Source organism: Cyprinodon tularosa, unplaced genomic scaffold (genome assembly GCF_016077235.1).
Source record: "Cyprinodon tularosa strain WSP-4 unplaced genomic scaffold, ASM1607723v1 ctg134, whole genome shotgun sequence".
Classification (NCBI taxonomy): domain Eukaryota; kingdom Metazoa; phylum Chordata; class Actinopteri; order Cyprinodontiformes; family Cyprinodontidae; genus Cyprinodon; species Cyprinodon tularosa.
Window position 1 is genome coordinate 588296 of NW_024038158.1, and position 21957 is coordinate 610252.

General features: G+C 38.8%; 1 protein-coding gene across 2 annotated transcripts in view; it reads left to right on the forward strand.

Annotated features, from left to right (window-relative positions):
* adcy5 (adenylate cyclase 5) overlaps positions 1-21957 on the forward strand; it is a 111175-nt gene that overhangs the window by 43500 nt on the left and 45718 nt on the right. For both annotated transcript variants that reach the window (XM_038277736.1, XM_038277737.1), the window contains exons 2-3: positions 12188-12337; positions 14207-14328. In XM_038277736.1, the coding sequence (XP_038133664.1) occupies positions 12188-12337; positions 14207-14328 (272 nt within the window). The remainder of the gene's footprint in view (positions 1-12187; positions 12338-14206; positions 14329-21957) is intronic.

Consider the following 21957-nt stretch of genomic DNA (forward strand, 5'->3'; position numbering starts at 1 on the left):
TTTCAAGGAAGAATGCAGGAACAAATGACTTGAGGGGTTCATGTGAGAGACATTAGGTCCCTCACTAACTAACTGCCTTGCAAAAACAAGCTGGCAGTGGGTCGCTGACGGTAACTACCATGCAGCACATGATCTATATTTATCCCTAAAGCTAACAAAGAGCTCCAGTGTGATAACCAGCTGCTGTTATCACACAGGAACATAAATACCAGCTGTGTTTATTGCCATACCTGATACATATTTTTTGTGTTTCTAAGACATGTTTACCGGCCTCTGTTTTACCAAATGTATTTAGCTTTAACCTCATTGTTTCAATTCGTAATGTCACTTCCTCTCATCTAAGGCTTCTATCCGTTGCTTCACGTTAGAAACGTAGCCTTGGTAATTTCACCTGAGGTGCCCCCCCCCCTACTAACCTGCTCTGCACACCAGGAGTTTGATTGCGGTCTGGAAAGCAATGCATCTTGTGCTTTGAACTTCGATAATAGATCCACTGTTCCCTGCATTGCATGTGATTCACTCCGAGCATATTTCTAAGGTTTTAGCTCCATTTTTTCCATCCCTTCATTGCTTTCAAAGACCTGTTATCTAAGAAACCAGGAACAGACCATCAACCTCTCAGCTTTGTTCTTCGGATACTTGTTTTAAAATTGCATTAATGAGTCGCAGAAACCTGAGATATACAGGCGGAGTGGGTGAAGATGGCCTTTCAAAGTCATCCATGTCACTAAATTACTTTTTATTATCAAGCACAATAACAAAGATAATGGTTTTAAAGACATCTTACTGGAATTTGCTGTGCGGCGTTCAGCTAATGAGAATGACCTACAGTGAGGTTATTTTGCCTGGAATTTGTTCCATCTATTGGCTGCTTATAGTATTGTTTCAAATTTGAAAACTCTCATTACATTAACAATGACATGTTTAAGGTCTCAGAAGAAAATGCAATAAGCACTACTGACTTATATCTTGGAAGCTATAGAATATGTTTTGGAATTGCACATCGGGAGAAGTTTTCACTACGGTGACCAGATGTCTGATACACAATCTGGGGACATTTGGAGCTCTGGGATAAAAAAATAATGAAATGGGGGAAAAAAATTAATGAGTTATGGTTTTGCTTTTATTTACTTTACATATTTAAGCTAGAAAAAAAAATAGTGTAACAGCAGTAATGTGTCTTTTTTTTTTTTTTACTGGCTTTGGAATTTCCTAAAAATATTAAAAAATTGGGCCCAGTGGCGTTCAGGTTCAACTATCATGCCTCTTTTTTTTTAACACTCTTCTGCTCTTTTCTGCATTTTTTGCTTCGGTCTTCCCATTTTCCTCCCCTACACTTTTTTTAATCAGTATATTTTTCTACTCTCTTTAATTATACCAGTCTTCCAATTTTATGTATGTCTTCTCATCAGTCAGTCTCTATTTATTGTAAAAAAAAAATTGCTATATCACAGTAAGCCTAAAAAAAAAAGAAACCCATATTATGCTATAAATTTTGTCACTTCTGGTAAAAATTCCATTAAAATCCGTCCATAACTTTATAATGTATCCACTACATGGACAGACAAACCAACACTCACACACACAAACCCTCCCTATACCTTAACCTCCTTTGTAGAGGTTATTACATGGTTCAGAAAATCATTTTCACCTGGTGTATAGATGGCTCCATAATTAGCATAGACTTTGCCAGGTGTCTGCAGCCCTTTGTGTTGATAGATTTCTCTTTGCACCCAGGGATTTCCTTAGTTTTAACCACAGTACATTTTTTGCTTCCTTCATGCCTCTGTGCTACAGCTCATGTAATTTCTAAATAAGGCCTGGATAAGCATTTGTGGTATTAATAGAATAGGTCTGCAGCTGGGGAATATTTGTATTGACCATGGTGAAAGACTTTATCTGATGCATGCTGTTTCTATGACAGTGGTGTAGGCGGGATCCTACATGGTCTCTGCAGAGCTCTGTGCACGGCTGTAACTGGATGCGTGACTGGAATCTGCAGAAGCTCACTTTTAGATGTAAACTCTAAGAAGTATCATGATTGCTCAAATGAAAAGATTTAAGTTAAACATTATTATTCTTTATTAGACCAGTGAGTTGCCATTTTGAGTCCTTTCACCGTCTCTCTCTATTGTCCTTGGATGATACACTTAATCCGCCTTGCCTGCTGTTGGTGGTCAAAGAGCCTGCTGACACCAATTAGATGGCGGCCTTGATTCTGTCAGTCTGCCTAATGTTGTGTACACTTAGTTCATGCTGTAACGTAGGAAAATAATGTGTTACACACTAAATTTTGGTAATATTATTACAGTTCCTAAGGCGGGTAAGGCATTACAATTCAAACAGTCTGTTTTGAATAAACAACCCATGGCCAACAGCTTAAATAAAGAGGAGAAGAAGAAGAACGTTTTTTTGTTATTAAAGACTTGTGTATGAATCCATTGTCATGTGCTCGTGTACTCGTGAAACGTCATCAGCGTCAGCCCTGGTAACCCGGATGTTCTCGCCCCTCCCTCTTCACTGAGTATCCATGCTTCTCCATGCTTGAGATTGACAGCTGTCCCAGCATGCACTGCGGCAGCTTCCAGAGAGCGCTCACAGAGCTCAGAGTGTTAAGTTAAAAGTTCTTTGTCACTGTTGTTCTATAAAAGTACGTTTTAAGATCATTTGAGAATTAGAAACTTATAGTTTAAAGCATGAGTACATGTCCCATTTACTGAGTTAGAGCGTAATTTTAAAAAAAGGTCCATTGTTGAGAGGACCATGGCTGTCACTATACGATCCGTACCTAAAGCACGATCTGTCCTGCGCATGCGCGAACAGATATACATCTGGGTGTCCATGAATAATTTAATTATGGTACTAAAATTATTTCTATCCTCACTATCCTATCTATTCTATTCTATCCTAACTCACTAAAGAATGCTAATACATATCTTTAAGAAATGTTTTTTGACTCTTGTGAGACAATTTTGATGCCTTTTACATTTTCTTCGTTAAACTGCTTCTCTGACTGCATCATCGGACATTCTCGGAGCAGTCCGGCAAAAATGATTAAACCGTGTTTATCTGCATTTTAGTTGTTTCTTTTAGATTACGTACTATATACCATACCGTTAACATAAAAGGAAAACATGAAACTCAAAAAGACTAGATTTATGTTTAAATCCAAAGCCTAAAAAGTTAGCTCCCGGAAGTAGCGTAGGATCCCATTTCTGGAGCAGACCTGGCAGAGACGAGTGATAAAACAGAAAGGATTTTAAGGCATTTATTTTCTCAGGAAATACATTATTAACCTTTAACGCATTATATTTTAGTCCGTTTACTATATGTGGGGAGCGAAAAACATAATTTAGGTCTTAAAATAGGAGACCTGGATGGATACTTGGATGAGCAAATGAGCTGATGGCGCATGCGCAGAATGGATTGTGCTTCCGGGATGGAATGGGTAGTGTCATTGAGTGTAATGGCAGCCAGGGCTAACATTAGGCCGTCTGCAGCAGCCCTCTCTTGGCATAGCTGTGTGTGAAGGACTGCTGGTTCTGATGGAGATTTCTTTTCTTGTTTAATTTATCAAAATGCTCATTGGATTTGTGTTTATCTGACTGTGTTAATTATTATTCCCCCACTAAATGAAAAAGTACAAATTTGTTATCCAGAGACTATTAATGACAGGAGGTGAAATGCAGCTCTAGACGAGCCGTGCATGTTGTGACGTCACGAGTACACTTCTGTTCCAGCTGACCCATATTTATGCTGCATGCTCCCATTCTCCCCAAGTCCAAACTTTCCTGTGTTCTTCTCAAGAACATACGGTACTTGGCGAGTGAGACACGAGTCCGTACTCACGGGAATTAACAGCCTTCAGGAGGAGGTTTTAAAACAACAGAAGAAGAAAAAGGCAACATGTCTACAACAATTATTTGATCTTTTTATGAGTGGATATAAGTAAAATATAAATAAGTTTGATTTTGTTTCATTTCTTAGAAATCAGACTTTTTTTTGTTAACTTGTGTGGCCTTGTGTGGCTGCACTTACTCAGGAGCTAACAAATGAGGCATAGAAAGAGAGCTTATGTCATGTCTGTGTAAAGGTTTTTGTTGTTTATTCATTCCATATCATCATATTTTTGTGATTTAGCTATTCGTGAAAAATAACTACGCACCTTAACTTTGTTTATTTTTGGCAAAACTAACTTAAGAAGTAATCAGTGACATTACTTAGCACGGATGGTCATTTTGTATAGAAACCTTTCTTTTTAAACAAAGGAAATTTGCAATATTAAAAATGTTACATGAAAGCTAACTTGCTAAACACTGGTTGTCTATATGTTTACACACCATGCTATAAAATATCACCCTGGAAAAAATTTATCATTTTGTGACGCGACAAATAAAATAAAGATAATTTGCTTGCATTGCTAACAGTCGTTAGCGCTGTTGGAGTCGTGTGAATGGTTAGATGTTGGCTAAAACTTCAAAGCTTGTGTAAAAAATTAAGTGACTGTTTTAAAGTTGTTTTTTTTAAACTGCTTTAAAGTTTGAAATTGCTGGCGCTCCCTTCTGCCATTGCTGTCTAAGCTCAACCAATCCCCTTTCAATGAAAAAGATTAATGGGCAATTTAGGGATGTTTTCATGTGAATTCACTTTGGCTTAAAGGGGAACAGATTTTTTTATTCAGATTTCACAGAATTAAAGGGGAAAAAACCCTCAGACATCTACTTGTCGAGGGTGGCATGAGATCCGACTTTTTTTTTTTTTTTCTGCTGATACTTGTGGATCATTCACTTTCAATCCACTGTTGCTTAAATTCCTAAATACCTGCTTTGATCAAACTGAGTGGAAAACTATATATATTGAGCACAAGTCCCCTAAAACCAAGGGAGACTCAAAATTCAAGAAAGTTTTACTCATGAAAAAAAAGTGTAAATATAGGAATCCCAAAGTAAATGGGAACCAGCTATGAAAATAACGAATATCATGGGAAATAAACTCTAATGGTCATAACAGTCTCTGGTGGCTTGACTTTATTTATCTTAGTGGTTTCTTATCTGTGATTAAATTACTGTTTAACTGTAAGGGATAAGATGCAGGAAGAATCGCAGCAATAAATCAGTGCACCTTATGTCTGGTACTCAGTTACTTTATGTTTGTAGCTCTTGTTTCATTATTAGTTTACGCCTCAATACTCCTTCTGTTTGATACTATATTAATAATCTGCGGGATTCTTTGCCTATTATTGGCTTTTTGCGCTTTATCAGTTTATTCTGGCCCCTCGTACAGAAGTCATTTGGTTAGCGCTCAGACCTTACTGTAATTTTAGGTCAATTGTAAATTAAAACAAGCTCATAAATCTAGCTCCAATAACTGCAATTTTGTTTGCAAGCAGTTAATTTGTTTAATGTTGCACATAATCTTGATTTAAATGTTTTGCATAAGAGCAAATAAATATAATTGAATGGAAATTGGTTCAGCTAAATCAAATAAATCCAACAAAATTGTCGCAAATATTTCTCTTGAATGTGGCCTGCATTGTTTAGGAACAATGTTTTACAGCAGTTTGGCATAATATGTGTTAGAATCCAACAACCCTGAGCTTTTTTTTTTTTTTTTAAAGATTTGTTTTTATCCTGTTTATGTAAGCAGATAAAAGTGGCAAAAAGAGATCTACAAACACAAGCAAAAGGCTGGGAGGATGATTAAATTCTTTTTTACCTTAGTTTTTAAAATGTAAGCTTTAGGCGTTTTCTATTGCTTCTATTATTTTTATCTCTAAGCCATTTTTAACAAATACTGCCTGATATCAGTTACTAGAGATAGACACAGTGTTCTGATATTAGCTTTAATATCTAAATGTTACATTTTGTCATAAGCCCAGAATTATTTCCTGTTCAAATTAATTGTAATTTTTACAAATACACACGGTGGACCTGACAGAATCCTCATAGCGGGTTTTTCTTTCCCATATGTCTACATTTCTTATATTTTTGCTTTCATAGTTTATCTATCGTCTTGGTAAAAATAAATCCAATTTATCCCTTTCTTTGTAGCCAGATTTTTTTCTTCTATAAAACATATCAGGTTTTTGTCTTAGGTTGAGCCTGATAATTCGGGCTCAGTAGGCAGCCAGGTCAGAGCTGGCCTAAGGCTAAAGAGGGCCCTAAACAAAATTTATTTTGGGAAGTCTTCCAAGTAACATCAATTGCCACATCTACAGTAGGGCCCACTGATATTAGAGAAGATGTGATATGCAGTTGTTGAATATTGCAATAACAGAATTACTTATGACAATGCATTCAGCTATTTAAAATATATGTTTTTTTGTTGTTTTTTTTAATCTAGAAAATAATGTTTTATCAGCAAGGTGATTCAGACCAACATCTGCTGTTTTGAATTAAAAAAACGATATATAGATGTACTTTTTTAATTAATTTACTGTCTTACCTCTTTAACTTCAAGGCGTTTCATGCTTAAAAATGTAACTCTCTTAAAACAGAGATTAATTGCAATGATATAAAATATAATTAAAATTTTAATTTGCACTAACTCAAATCACTTGTTGAAACACTTTACAGATACATTACATACAGACTGTTTAGTAATTAGAGGTTTCCACTCACAGCTAATTAAAGTAGGAAGAGTAGAATATCAATATTAACATCTAAGCAATAAAACTAAATTTTTTTTTACATAAACTCATTCAGTTTTGCTGAAATATAAATTTGCATTTCCTTACATGCATAGAGAGCCTGAATGAACAACGCATCATTTAAAGGTGAACACCTACCCCAGTTCAGTGAGTTTCCCCCAGTAATAATTTATTTTGTTTCCTTTAACTATATTTTAAACTGAAATTAAAAACAAAATGCTCGTATTGTGCATAAATGATAATAATTATAAAACAAAGTTCGTAAGGGTTTTCAAAGCTGTTGAGGCAAACCTATCAGGTCTTAAACCCTTGAGTCGGACTTAACTTGATTTTAATATTCACAACTCAGAACTTCAGGAATCCAAGCTCTATGCCCTAACCACTAGGCTGCCTCTCCCGCTACTGCGCATGTGTTTGCACAAACGGTTTGAAGCCAATTCAAAGATGAAGGTATGAGGGCCCGACATCCACAGATGAGGGTTGTGCTCACGGCCCAACACTGTGCAGGATGCTTGGCATTAGCCAGAGAACACCAGGATTGGTAAACTCGCTAGTGGCGCCCTGTGCTCTTCAGATGAAAGCAGGTTCACACTGAACACATATGACAGACATGACGGCGTCTGGAGACACCGTAAAGAGCAATCAGCTGCCTGCAACATCCTTCAACTTGATCGGTTTGGCAGTAGGTCAGTAATGGTATGGGGGACCATTGCTTTGGAGGGTGACACACTCCTCCATGTGCTCGCCAGAGGTACCATGACTGCAATTAGGTACCAAGATGGGATCCTCAGGCCCCTTGTGAGACCATATGGTGGTGCGATTGGCCCTGGGTTCCTCCTAATGCAGGACAATACTATACCTCATATGGCCGAAGTGTGTAAGCAGTTCTGCAAGATGAAGGCATTGAAGCTATGGACTGGCCCACCCATTACCCAGACCTGAATCCGAATGAGCACTTCTCGGACATCATGTCTCGATCCATCCACCAGAGTCATGTTGCACTGCAGAATGCCCAGGAGATGACTGATGCTTTAGTCCAGGTCTGGGGGGAAAATCCCTCAGCCACCTCATCAGGAGCGTGCCCAAGTGTTGTAGGTAGCTTATACAGGCACAAGGAGGTCACACACAAAAATGAGTTTCATATTTACCTATTTTGGGGACATTACATTTAAAGGAATAGTACACCCAAAACATGATTAGCCTTCATTTTCTACTCATCCCCATGCGGAACAACACTCTGGAGTACTTTTTTGATATCTCAAATGCATTTGGAGATCTGGGAGGCTTCTTGCTGTCTGCTGACATTCAAATAATGGAGGTCTACGGTGCCCGAGACAGAAAGGTCCATAAAAGTCCACAAAAAACGTGTCAATATTCCTCCATACTGCTCGTCCAATGTATTCCAAGTGTCCTGAGTGGGTAGCATCCAGAATTTACTCGAAACGAAGTCATTTAGAATGTTTTTAGAGCATAAACAGTAGTGTATAGGATTTCCTGAAAGCGTGCGCCGGCGCGTTCATGACGCTACGGAACCGCTGCAGACCAAGCCAGATGAAAGTGCGCATTCAGCTCGGCAAAGAACTCATGCTCTTCCTCAACACTGAAGTCCTCAGACATTTTTCTTTCGTTGTTTCTTTCTTTGCACAGGTAAACAGCACATTTCTTCTTCTACGCTTGCATTATCATCAGAGCAGACGCTGAATGCGCACTTTCATCTGGTTTGGTCTGCCGGCTTCCGTAGCGTCATGAACGCGCCGGCGCGCGCTTTCAGGAAATCCTATACACTACTGTTAATGCTCTAAAAACATTCTAAATGACTTCGTTTCGAGTAAATTCTGGATGCTACCCACTCAGGACACTTGGAATACATTGGACGAGCAGTATGGAGGAATATTGACACGTTTTTTGTGGACTTTTATGGACCTTTCTGACACGGGCACCATAGACCTCCATTATTTGAATGTCAGCAGACAGCAAGAAGCCTCCCAGATCTCCAGATGCATTTGAGATATCAAAAAAGTACTCCAGAGTGTTGTTCAGCATGGGGGTGAGTAGAAAATGAAGGCTAATCATGTTTTGGGTGTACTATTCCTTTAAGTTGGATCAGCCTGTAGTGTGTTTTTCCGCTTTAATTTTGTGTGCGACTCCAAATCCAGGCCTCCATTGGTTAATAAATTTGATTTCTGTTAATGATTTATGTTCTGATTTTGTTAGCCTGTTCAACAAAGTGTTAAATGAGAATATTTCATTCATTCCAATTTATTGAGTGTTTTTTAGCAGTGAATATTAAGATATATTGCAAGTTTTTATATTCCAACTGAAAACCAACAGTTTGTTTGCAATCAGAGCCATTTTCCCTGATGTGCCCAGCCACTTCTTTTTTCATCATATTCACGTAGAACCATTCAAACTTGGTACTGGAGCCGCCTCTAAGGATTCTCCTAATGAGAAAAATACCGCCTTGGATAAAGACATTCGGACAAACGTGTCAAAACCCTGAGAAGGGTTGAGACGCCCTGTTCCTGCGGCCAAGAGGGAGGCACACCAGTGTAGCAGGTGGAAACAAAGACTGCTTTGCTTTCATTCTGAGGGAAAGCAGCTGCAGCGCAGAAAAACATACTTCAAACACTTTGTTTTTCTCTTACCGCCTTTGTCGAGGTCATATCTTTTTTTTTTTCTGCATAATTCAAACCTAAGCAAACAGAAACAAAAGTTCTTTATCAGGTGCACCACAGACAGTTTAAAATGTTTCTAACATTTGTAGGGTATTACATGCTTTGCTAAGTTGCTTGTTTTTTGCTATATTTTTTTCTAAAACAAATGTCTTGGAAGATATCTAGTAGATTACAACCCAAGAAGTAGTTCACATTATCAAACCCACAAAGATCAGGATGGTTTTATCAGGCTTTTACATTAAGTACTGCATATTTAATGGAGTGGGAACAAATGAAAAAACTTGGTCTTAAATCATTTTAATGCCTTGTTGATCTACATTTTGATGACAGTCTCTTTGAGTATTTGTCCACCAGCTTTACATAGAAACTGATATTTTTGGCTTTCTTCACCCAATATTTGAGGTTCTTCCTGACTGCATGGGAAACAACTCTAAACAACAATGTTAAGATTAGATCACAGATTCTCAATAGGATATAAGTTTGGACTTTGACTACACTGTTTTTGACCTATGTAGCTCTTTCTGTTTGCTTAGAGTCCTTCTTCTGCTGGAAGATAATCCTTCATTTATTTTCCAGCTTCTAAGAGTTTTTTTTCCTGAATCGTTTTGTATTTAGGTGTATCCATCTAACCATCAAATTAGAGCGGTTTCACCGTCCCTGCTTATGCAAAGCGTCCCCACAGCATAATGCTTCCATCACTGTGTTGCGCTGTAGAGATGATGTGCTAAAAGTGTGTAGTGTGAGTCGTTTGCCCATCATAGCATTTATTTAATTTAGCAATCATATTTTGCCAGTGGAAAGCTGAAACTTTGTTTCCGTGCACTTATGTTTCTAAAATGCATTGACAGATTTGCCCATCTGAGCTGTAGATCTCTGAAACTCCTTTGGGATTGGCAAAGGCCTTTTGGTGGCTCATAATTAATGTTTTTCTAACTGATCCGTTTGTGTTGGTGAAAGGTCGTGTCTCAGTAGGGTTGCAGGAATGATCAGAGTGATATACTGTGTTTTCTACCATACTTGGCATTTAATCGGTCGACCAAAATGTACAATTTTTTTCCTTTAAGTCCTTCTGACAAGAATCCGTTTTTTCCATGTGTATTTTTGGTAGTGTTCCTTGATTTTTATTTTATTTATTTTTTCAGTTTTTAGATATTGGACTAAATAGCAAAAGTCAATAATAAGAATAATGAATATGTGGTGCACTATTAAATGAAAACATATCGTCGCTGTCGGACGGAAACCTCGTATGTCCAAAACCATAAAGTTTACAGGAAATTGTAAAAACAGCGACAGCGGAAGAGTCCAATGGAGTAACGAGATTAAGTCCCAACCTTTTTTCAACACTTTTAATTGGTTAATATTTTCCAAAACATACGTTCACACGTGGGGACTGACCAATCGTATCAATTTATGAAAAAAAAAAAGTCCAAAATGGGAGTTACAAGGTTTTTTCCCGACAGCGACGAAATATAGAATGTAGTCAACTGTTATGATCAATGCACTGTATTGTTTCCCTGGGTTTACGGTACAAAACCAAAGTTGAACGTTTCTTATTTGAAGCATTGTCATATTAATTTGTTTCGCCACAATTAGATTTAATAACTATTCGCTACTCGTCTTTCACACTGCCACTGAAAACAGAAATGTACTTCAGTCCAAATGCAGTTGAATGGGAGATCAGGATTTTACCACGCTGGGAAATGCTGCCTTCCTTCATGCAAAACAATACAACTTTTTTCCACCAGGGGAGCCAAAATCAGCCAAAACTGAAAGTTATTTAAAACCGTTTTAAGAAGGCTGGGGATGTATTAAGGGTTGAGGGGATGTAAAAACTTTCTTGTAAGCAAAAGGGGGGCCCAGCAAGAATTGTTTGGGATCAACTGCACCAGTTAATCTATCAGCCCTGCCTTGAGATCACGTGAAGTGCTTGCATTGTTGTTCCCTCCTTTTTCTATCCAGTGTTCTAGACTGCTCAGTGGATCAGTTTGTAGCACTGTTGCCTTGCAGCAAGAAGGTTCTGGGTCTCTTTGCATGGAGTTGCATGTTCTCCTCTGTGCATGCATAGGATTCTCTCTGGGTATTCTGGCTTCCTCCCACAGTCCAAAAACATGACCGTTAGGTTAATTGGCTTCTCGAAATTGCCACTAGTTGTGAGTGTATGTGGGTGGTTGTATGTGTCTGTGTGTCCCTGTGACAGACTGGTGACCTGTCCAGGGTGTACCCTCCCTTTTAGCCACAGACTGTCAGAGATAGGCACCAGTCCCTCTGTGACCCTGACAGAAAAAACGGGAGAAAATGGATATTTATATCAATTTTGACATTTGATTGTGTAAATGGAAGCTCTAAGAATCTGCCCAAAAACATCTACAGTTAGACTGATGTGAAAATAATCTGTATCTGCATCTGCCTCAAAATGACCTTATTAATATCAAATTGATAACCTCATTTGATAAATGGTTAAGATGTAATATAAAAGATAATATATTTTAAAGGGTGTCTTTTTGCAAAATGTGTTATTAAAATGCTTATAGTATAATATAAATACAACATCTAAATGATGTGAGACATGGTGCAGCTGCTTTGGCTTTTATTTATGAAGATTACAAAATTGTCCTCTGAAAAATATCAGTGTGTAATGAATCTATGTTGTGGTCCTCTTGGATTTATTTACTGATGTAAGTTAGTTTATTTTATTTAAACTGACTAAGATGCACCTGAATTTTATTCGGTTGTAAAGATTAGGTTTTGATAATAAGCAGCTTGAGTGTAAATGTTATTTTCAGCAGTTGGGATTGGCTGGTGTGAATTATCACAAATGTTTTAACTAAAGCAAAGCATTGAACTCTTCCACCTATTTCCACAGATAGTGTCCAACATCCTGATCTTCTCCTGCTCCAACATTGTTGGAGTGTGTACCCACTACCCAGCTGAGGGCTCCCAGAGGCAGGCCTTCCAGGAGACCAGGGAATGCATCCAGGCACGCCTTCACTCCCAGAGGGAAAACCAGCAGCAGGTAGGCTTTCAAGGTGACATTGACACGTGGTTACAGCGTTGGATTGCTTTGACTGTGACATACAGTATATAATACACTATCTGCTAAAGAATTATAAAGCAAAAGTTATATCTACTTTGTGGTAAAGTTGAAATGCCCCGGCATACTTTAATGAGAAATATTATTCATGCAATTCTCCCTTAAAGGAATAGTACACCCAAAACATGATTAGCCTTCATTTTCTACTCACCCCCATGCTGAACAACACTCTGGAGTACTTTTTTGATATCTCAAATGCATCTGGAGATCTGGGAGGCTTCTTGCTGTCTGCTGACATTCAAATAATGGAGGTCTATTGTGCCCGAGACAGAAAGGTCCATAAAAGTCCACAAAAACGTGTCAATATTCCTCCATACTGCTCGTCCAATGTAATCCAAGTGTCCTGAGTGGGTAGCATCCAGAATTTACTCGAAACGAAGTCATTTAGAATGTTTTTAGAGCATAAACAGTAGTGTATAGGATTTCCTAATAGCGCCCCCATGCGCGCTCACGACGCTACGGAAGCCGGCAGACCAAACCGGAAGAAAGTGCGCATTCAGCGTCTGGTCTGCCGATAATGCAAGCGTAGAAGAAGAAATGTGCTGTTTACCTGTGCAAAGAAAGAAACAACGAAAGAAAAATGTCTGAGGACTTCAGTGTTGAGGAAGAGCATGAGTTCTTTGCCGAGCTGAATGCGCTGGTTTGGTCTGCCGGCTTCCGTAGAATCGCGAGCGCGCATGGGGGCGCTATTAGGAAATCCTATACACTACTGTTTATGCTCTAAAAACATTCTAAATGACTTCGTTTCGAGTAAATTCTGGATGCTACCCACTCAGGACACTTGGATTACATTGGACGAGCAGTATGGAGGAATATTGACACGTTTTTGTGGACTTTTATGGACCTTTCTGTCTCGGGCGCCATGGACCTCCATTATTTGAATGTCAGCAGACAGCAAGAAGCCTCCCAGATCTCCAGATGCATTTGAGATATCAAAAAAGTACTCCAGAGTGTTGTTCAGCATGGAGGTGAGTAGAAAATGAAGGCTAATCATGTTTTGGGTGTACTATTCCTTTAATTTATCTCTTGTTGTGCTTTTGAAGAATATTCAACTTTCTTTTCAATTTCCTTTCAATTTCTTACACTCTTTAACTTGTGTTTGGCTCTTCTTTCTGAAACAGAAACTTTGGAAGAAAAAAAAGTGTTGATTTCTTTAAGTACTTAATTTTTTTTTCTTGTAATTTTGTAATAAAACCATGCAGCAGGACATACCAGGTGGTGCTGCGTTATTAGGACACACTTCCGTTTAAGTTTCGCCAGATGTGTTTAATTTGTGCTTGTTCTAAACCCTCTAAAAGGCTATTTTAAATAAGCCATTTGCCTACATATGTGCTGAAATGTGGAACTCAATGACTACATTTTTTACTGTAAGCTTTTACTGTTTGCTTTCACTTTAAACCCTTTATTGTTTTACCTGTGCATATGTATTCTTAATAAATTATCCACATTTTTCAGCTTAAGGATTATTTGAATTGCTTTGCCATTTGATAAGATTACAATAAAAAGAAGCTGAGCAAGTTGGAAGTTTTAAACATCACCGTACTAGAGTATCAAATGTATACAGCACCTAAAACTCTGTGTTAGATCATCCATTTATTAGCATAAATATCTGCCTCTAGCTTTAAAATTGTGCCTCGGAAGTGACTTGTACAAATTTGAGTTCCTAATCATTATTGTTATAAAGGGATTTATTTTAAATCTTCATTCATATTTACCACAGCAATACAGTAATTTCCCTTCTTTGATATCTACTCCCATTTATTATTACCTTACGTCTATCCTTTCCTGCAGGAGCGTCTCCTGCTCTCAGTACTCCCTCGTCATGTTGCCATGGAGATGAAAGCTGACATAAATGCCAAGCAGGAGGACATGATGTTTCATAAGATCTACATCCAAAAGCATGACAATGTCAGGTAAACATCAGACGAACTGTGATGATGAGGGAATATACCGAATGAAAACTAATATGGATAGTGCTGTATGACCTCTGAATCCCTCCTTTTAAGCTCATACCTCCTTTTTAGACTTCATATCTTTGTAGTCACCTTGGGGTCCTTCCAACAAACTTCCTCCAAGAAGTCATTAATCTTTTTGTAAAACTTCCAAATCCTTAATTACTTCTACTTATCTAAAGCTTGATGATTCAAATTCCCTGTAATTGCAGTGATTAATCTGACCATATGGTTTTCATAAAGAAAAAAAGAAATCAATACTCAATTCAAAAAGAGTTACTCAGCATCCTGAGCTGAGGCCTGTGAAAGTTTAAAAGCAACACTGTGCAACTCTGACCAAGTATTAACTTAATTTGATATACATTAAATAATTTTTTAGGTCAATACGCAGTGATTAGTGTGTGTTGATGCTTCTTGCTATGTAACTTAAAAGGGTGAGATCTGTCACTGATCAAGAAGTCCAAACATCCCTTAAACACAACAGCAAACTAGTATAACCATTGTTCTTACACAAAAGAGATGTGACGCTGATCCGATTAGACTTACTTTTGGTTCTCTGATACAGGATTGAACTCAAGAGGTGTGAATGTCGGGCTTGCTTTTTAATTAACCTCTAATTTGGCTTATCCAAACTGGTTGCCTATCATAGACACACAAAAAACTGGAGGTCCGCGACCCCTAGGGGGTCCACAGAGATAATGCATGGGGGCCACTCAGTCATTGACCGTGACTGAGTGGATGTGCTCTCTTCGTCCTCTGGCATGGGAGCTGCCTTGGAGCTCGTCTGCCTGGCTGTGTGTTTCCTGGACGGGGCCGCCTTTTACAGCTGCTTTTTGTATCTCTGCTTCTGTCTCCTTGAACCCCAGTCGGCCTCGGCAGATGGCCGCTCACACTGAGCCTGGTTCTGCTGGAGGTTTCTTCCTGTTAAAAGGGAGTTTTTCCTCTCCACTGTCGCTACAAGCATGCTTAGTGTGGGGGATTGTATTTGAGTCAATGAGTCAATGCAATCAACTGGTTTTCCTTAGATAGAAAACTTTGTATCAATTTGACTGTATGATCTGGTTGAACTGTAAAGTGCCTTGAGATGACATGTGTTGTGAATTTGGCGCTATATAAATAAACTGAATTGAATTGAATTGAATTTTGGTTGATTACTTTTTTTTTTTATTCCCCACTGAAATTTTTCCCCGTAATTGAAATGTCTTTAAATCCACATTAACATGAATTCAACACACTGTAATAAACAGATAAATGGAGGCAGAAGATGTCTTTCAGGCATCAATGCACACATTGAGCAACACAGGAGCTCTTTCAAGCTGGGCACCGTTTCATTCACAACACCTGCCCCATCAATGAGGAATCAGAATCAGAAATACTTTAATAATCCCAGGGAGAAATTACTTTCCTTGCATTACTCCAATAGAGTGACTATAGGATCAGTTTGATATAACACAATTTCATACTATATATATGATCAGGGGTCCCCTCTCCATCTCACTATCAGTTTGGGGGTCCTTGGCCTGGAAAACATTGAAGACCCCTGGTCTAATCAATTCACAAACAAGAGTCTGCATCAAACTGTAAACATCACTACACTGAGAATCTCTAAAATAGGACTCAACACAGCTTTATCAGCAACATCTATTTATTTTTTCACTGCTCTGAACCTTCCTACACTGTCTACATTTTGATCACTGCTGCAATTTATAAATAGAAATGTTCATTTCACTTCTAAGCTGCTGCTCATTCACAGTCGAAAAGCTGTATGTATCGAAATTTTGTTTTGTATACAAAAAGAAAATAGTTTGTCTAAATCTAAGTCTAAGTCATCGTACTCAGGGAAAATACAAACTTGCAACTAATTGAAAAATCCGGCTGCAAATACATTGTTTATATGACAGACAGTTTAATCAATGTTAATACAGAAGGGTTGAGCCCACCCACAAATAGTGGCAGAGGAGGTAGGAAAAGAACAGACGTTGCCATGTCAACATGCTCTGTGGTATCTTCCCAAGAATATTTTCCACCCATGTCCTTCCACAGTATCCCTGAGAAGTGTAATATGATTCATAATGGAATGGAAATAAATGGTGCTTCTACATTATTAGCATAAATAATAGGTCAGATGTTTATAGACTTTGTATTTGTTTTAATATATTCACTCAGTAGTGTTACAGTAAAATAACATCTAAAATAGGTTGGAAAAGTTACAGCAAATCTTTTTTTTACTACCACTTAATAAAACCCCATTGCTTTTAAGATGTTTTCTCAAAGTTAGACATAAGTTCATCTGTGTGCTAATAAACTTGGTATAAATAGGTGCTCTGTGAAGGCCTCAAAATTTTGGTAGAGCAGTAGTTCTCCAGCACAAACCACTGTAACATCTCCACAGCCTGATGTCAGAGATTTGAAGATATTGTCTTATTTAGTGCCTAAATCAATACAGTTATATTGCAGGCCCCATAACTTTTAAGAAAGTAGATATTTCTGTACAAACTATACAGCAGAGGCAAAAATGACCTAAGCAACAACAGTCGACATATGTATTGCCTCTAGCTCTTAGTCAGGTGGTAGAGTGGTAATAGCAGCCCTTTATCGCTTTGATGTTTCCCTATGAGACCTTACTGTTTAGAGCATCAAGTAACATATTCGTTCTCTAAAAAACAAAGGTCTTTTCAGGTCTTTAATGTAATTCTTTCTGTGGAAAAGAACTTCTTCCTTTTTAAGTTTTTGAAGAATCAGTGCATGAAGGAAAAAGCTGAAACTGAATGTAAGCGTTTGAATAAGCGCTTGTATTAAAGTTTAATTAGTCTTTTTAATGCAACAACCCCAAACTATGCTGCATGTTATTTTATCTGATACATGTACATATTATTTCATTATTGGGGGTAGAAAATAGAAAATGACACAAAATTTATTTGAAAAAAAATCTACAGATGAAAGAGGTCCCTGGGTATCAATCTAAAGCTGGTAAATCTGACATATGAAATTGGAAGAACCTTAAATTAGCAAAGAAATAGCCATCCACATGATTTTAAACTAAGGACAATTTGACCATTCATTAAAGAGTCAGCCAGGAAGCTAATAGAAAACACTGTAAGCATGGTGGTTGTATTGGATCAGGCTGTGTGGATGCTATTTTTCATTGTCAAAAAGGTGGTAAAATCCTGGCATGTTAGTGGCCCTGGCATTAGTGGCCCAGTTAGACCTGTAGTTAATTGGGAATATTTGTCAAGATCTGAAAATCATGGTAAACTCTCTTCATCTAGTCTGAGAGTTAGTCAAAAACGTTCCAATAAAATGTATTGCAGTGAAAAAAAAATATAGGAATTAAAAATAATTCCAGGTCATTATATTTGGATTTTCTGCTATTTGTTTTTTTTTTTCTCGTTTTTTGTTGTTTAATTGTTTTAAAAGTAAGATTCAAAACAAAACAAAATAACAAGCACCAGGGCAGTCGGATGCAATTCAACAAGTTTGCTATTCTCCTCTAAAATGTATATAGTATATGGTCATTGACAGAGAAAGGGAGATAAAACTTTTTTTTATTATGAGGAAATTTATTTCTTTTTAAAAAAGGGAATTCAAAAAAAAAAAAAGATCTACAAAAACTGAATTTTCAAAATTCATAATTTTTATGAAGGGAAAGATTTTAGGAGAGTTGTGATCTGTTTTAACAGATTTACCCCTAAAAGCAGTGGAATAAGGTCATATGAAATAACAAGATGCTTAAATCAGCAAGACAAAGCTTGGACCCCAAATATAGTGGGATAATAGATGTTCTGTGGCTGTCTGAGAGCATGAAGCACATTAGCAGCATCAACTGATCTTGGCCGAGTTCTGTCAGCGGTCACGAAAGCATCGTACAGTAACGAGGTGTGACTGGACTTGTTTTGGGAATCAGTCAGCAGCTTTTGGTAATTGGGCTCTGCTGAGAGGCAGAGAAACAACAGGAAGAGGATAGACAGCTCCCACTGCCACAACTAAAGAGCAAGAGGGTAAACAGAGGGAGGTAGAGACGCGAGGAGGGTGCTGTTTGGGGTTGAAAGCTTGCTGCTGCTGTACAGATGCATTAGGCATATGTCTGTCCGCAGCTTTTAATTTGGGAATTCAGAGAGCCTCGCAACAGAGGTGGCAAATCGGTTGATGAAGCATGTAAGGCATGTAATTACATCCTTTTGATCCAATACAAAGGCACAAATTATCTCTGATGGTTGAGGCTACACATTTTTACCCATTCAGAGTGGGTCACTGTTACTTAACCCATTTAATACCACAGTGAATGAATCATCTGGGTGCTCAGGTAAACAAACATTTTTACAGGTTAAATTCACATCAAGTATCAGCCTTAAAAAAAAAGAAAAAAAAGCTTATCGAAAATTTTAGACTGTTAAATAGGATTAGGACATATTTACTTTTATAATATATATATAATAATGTTAAAAAAAAGGCTTAGTTAAATAACATATCAGTGAATGCTATTCAAAAGCCTTCATTATGATAAAAAATGACAAGGCCAGTGACATTGCCTGATACGGCGAGCCGGCTGGAACTAGGCCTAGGGTGTTGTGGTATTTTGGCGAGTGCCTGGTGGATGGGTTAATGTTTGCTAGACCTGGAAAGGCCAAGCCTAAACGAGAGACGGAAGGGCATCCTCCAGTGGGAACCATGAGGGACTATGGAATTTCATTTCATTGATGGGAAGGAGTCCGGGCTTGTGCATGAGATTAAGCATTTACTAGCTGGAGATAGTCTAGGCCAGGGGTCGGCAACCCGCGGCTCCGGAGCCGCATGCGGCTCTTTAGCGTTCCCCTTGCGGCTCCCTGGAGCTTTTTCAAAAATTTCCGAAAATCGAGTTTTCTTTTGTTTTAATATGGTATGCAGGAGGTCAAACAAAAAATAATTATGTTTTCCAATGCTGTAAACATTTGTATAATAAATAAATTTAAACAATAAATTGCGTCATAGCCATAGAGATCAGTGGTCATAACTTGCAACCAGCGCTGCGCGGTGCCATGCTGCTGGAGTGTCTCAGACCATGGATCCCAAAGGGGAAAAAAGGAAGATAGCTGATGAGAAAAGAGGATTCAAAGGATGGACCGAATCATTTTCTTTCATTATCAATGCGGAACGATTGCCTGCATTTTTGCTCGGTAATGAGAGGTTGGCAAAAAATAAAAATAAAAATTTGGAAAGGCATTTCCAGGGAAGGCAAGCTAAATATGCAGCCAACAACCAAGCTGGGAGGGAGAAAAATGGTGATTGCAGAACTTCTGGATAAATTAGAGGAGAGCAAATGTAGATTTAAGAAGTGGATTACATCTCCAAACTCCACTACTGCTGCTAGTTTTCTTGCAAGGATGGAAAACCGTCCACAGATCGAACAGGTAGAGATCTGATACTGGATGGGAACTTTCTTCCATTTTTTCCCCCAAATCCTAAAAATATAAATCACAACAAGGAATGCTGGGATGGGGGATTTCAGGGTTAGAGAGCTCTGCTCTGATGGATGTCAGTTCCTGCTTGGTTCCTCATGACTCAATCAACGCCTCCCAACAGAAACATGTCCACCATAGGGAGATTCCTTAATCCTGTTTCTATAATTTCATCAATGCAACAAAACTTAAACCGCGCGATGAAGGGCAGTTAAGCGTCGTGCGGTGAGAGCCTTCACTGCTCGTCCCTCACCTCATGCTGCTATGTGACAAGGATAAAGATTTAATCTTGAATGCTTATTATATATTTAAGCCCACATAGTCATTTTCTATAGTGTGCTAATACACTTAGAGCCTGTGTTTCCATACGAGGCATGTATAAGACTTTTACATTTTTGCGGCTCTAGACAGATTTATTTTTTGTTTTTTTGGTCCAATATGGCTCTTTGCAGTTTGGGTTGCCGAACCCTGGTCTAGGCTGACCTCTGCAGTATGCACGGGGATCTAGAAACCAGCTCCTTGAGAGAGGCTAGTCTCTCTTTTACTCTGGACTGACCGATAGAGAGGCAGTGGGCTGGGAGTGGGTCTACTTGTCTTCTGCAAGATACTTTTTTTCATGTTGGAGTTCACTGCAATGGATGAGTCACATCCCTCTGTCTTCAATGGGGGGGTGGGGGGTTGTTTCTGACTGTTCTCTTGGCATATGGGCCAAGTGGCAATATGGGACACCAGTCCTTTTTAGCTTTTAAAGTTCTCTACTGCTCCTGGGAGTTTGCCCAACTAGTACACTTGTGTTTTGTGGACCTGGAAAAGGTTTTCAAACTCCAGGAGAGAAGGGGGTCCTTTATAGGAGTCTATCCAATCATTGTACAAGTTGTCCAGGAGTTTGGTCTCCATTGCAAGCATTACTGACTGACCTGCTCCCAGTGCAGCTTGGACTCTGGCAGGGCAGCCCTCTTTCATGGGTCCTTTTCCTAATCTTTCTGCACAGGATTTCTAGCTGCAGCCAAGAGCCAGAGGGGCTCTGGTTTGGGGGCAAGCTGATTCATTCCTGCTTTTTAAGGAGGACATGGTTCTGCTCCCTTCTTCCTGTGAAGACCTGCAGCAGGTGCTGGGGCAGTGCAAAGCTTCTCAGATGAAGATTAGCTCCTCTAAATCAGACAAAGGTGGCCTGCCCTTCTCAGGTTGGAGGAGAGATGCTGCCTCAAGTGGAGGAGCTAAAATAGTTTGGGGTTCGGTTCCTGAATGAGGGGAGAATGGAGTGACAGATCTTTAGACGGATTGGTTCAGTTGCTGCCTTAATATAATACAAATGCTGCAATGATCTGTTAGGGTGAAGAAAGCTGAGCCAAAAGGCAAACTCTCAATTTACTGGCTGGTCTAAGTTTCCACAGTCACCTATGGTTATGAAATCTGGATCAATACTGAAAAAAACCGCAATCCTGGATCCAAACCGCTGAAATTGGATTTCTCCACAGTGTGGCCAGGCATTCCCTTAGGGATGGGGTGAGGCGCTTGGTCATCCAAGAGAGGTTATGATTAGAAGCGCGTCTCCTCTACATTGAGAGGGGTTTGCTGAGGTGGCTTTGACATCTGTTTCAGATGCCCATTGGATGTTTTCCAGGCATGTCCTGCAGGGAGGAGGCCCAGGAGACATTGAAATAACTATTTCCCTCTGCTGGCCCTGGAACACCTCAGGCTTCCCCCAGCAGAGCTGGATGAGTTGTCTGGGGAGAGTATAGTCTTGGAGTCTCTGCTGAGACTGCTACCCTCATGGCTCAGTCCTGGATAAGGGGAAAACAATGAGGATGAATAATTGCGACCATTTCAATTTGATGAAATGGTTCTCAGATCGAGCCACCTTAAGCCAAGCTGTTCTAATCCAAGCTTTGTTGGTGTTTGCAGTTGTCCATCTAAACTAGCGCCTCAAAGTTGTGAGGACCTTAATGGAGACACAGAAGAAGTAGTACACAGTCATTAGATCTTGTTAAAAAATCAAGGAGAATAAAAAAGCAGAAAAGGCACATTCATTGAAAGATCTTAAACCTAGAAGACACTCTAATTTTAAATATTGTGGGAGTTTAAAGTGTCCAACTGTACAAGTATAAACTTGCATCATGACATTTTACAGACTGAGATCTTGGAAGAATTGAGT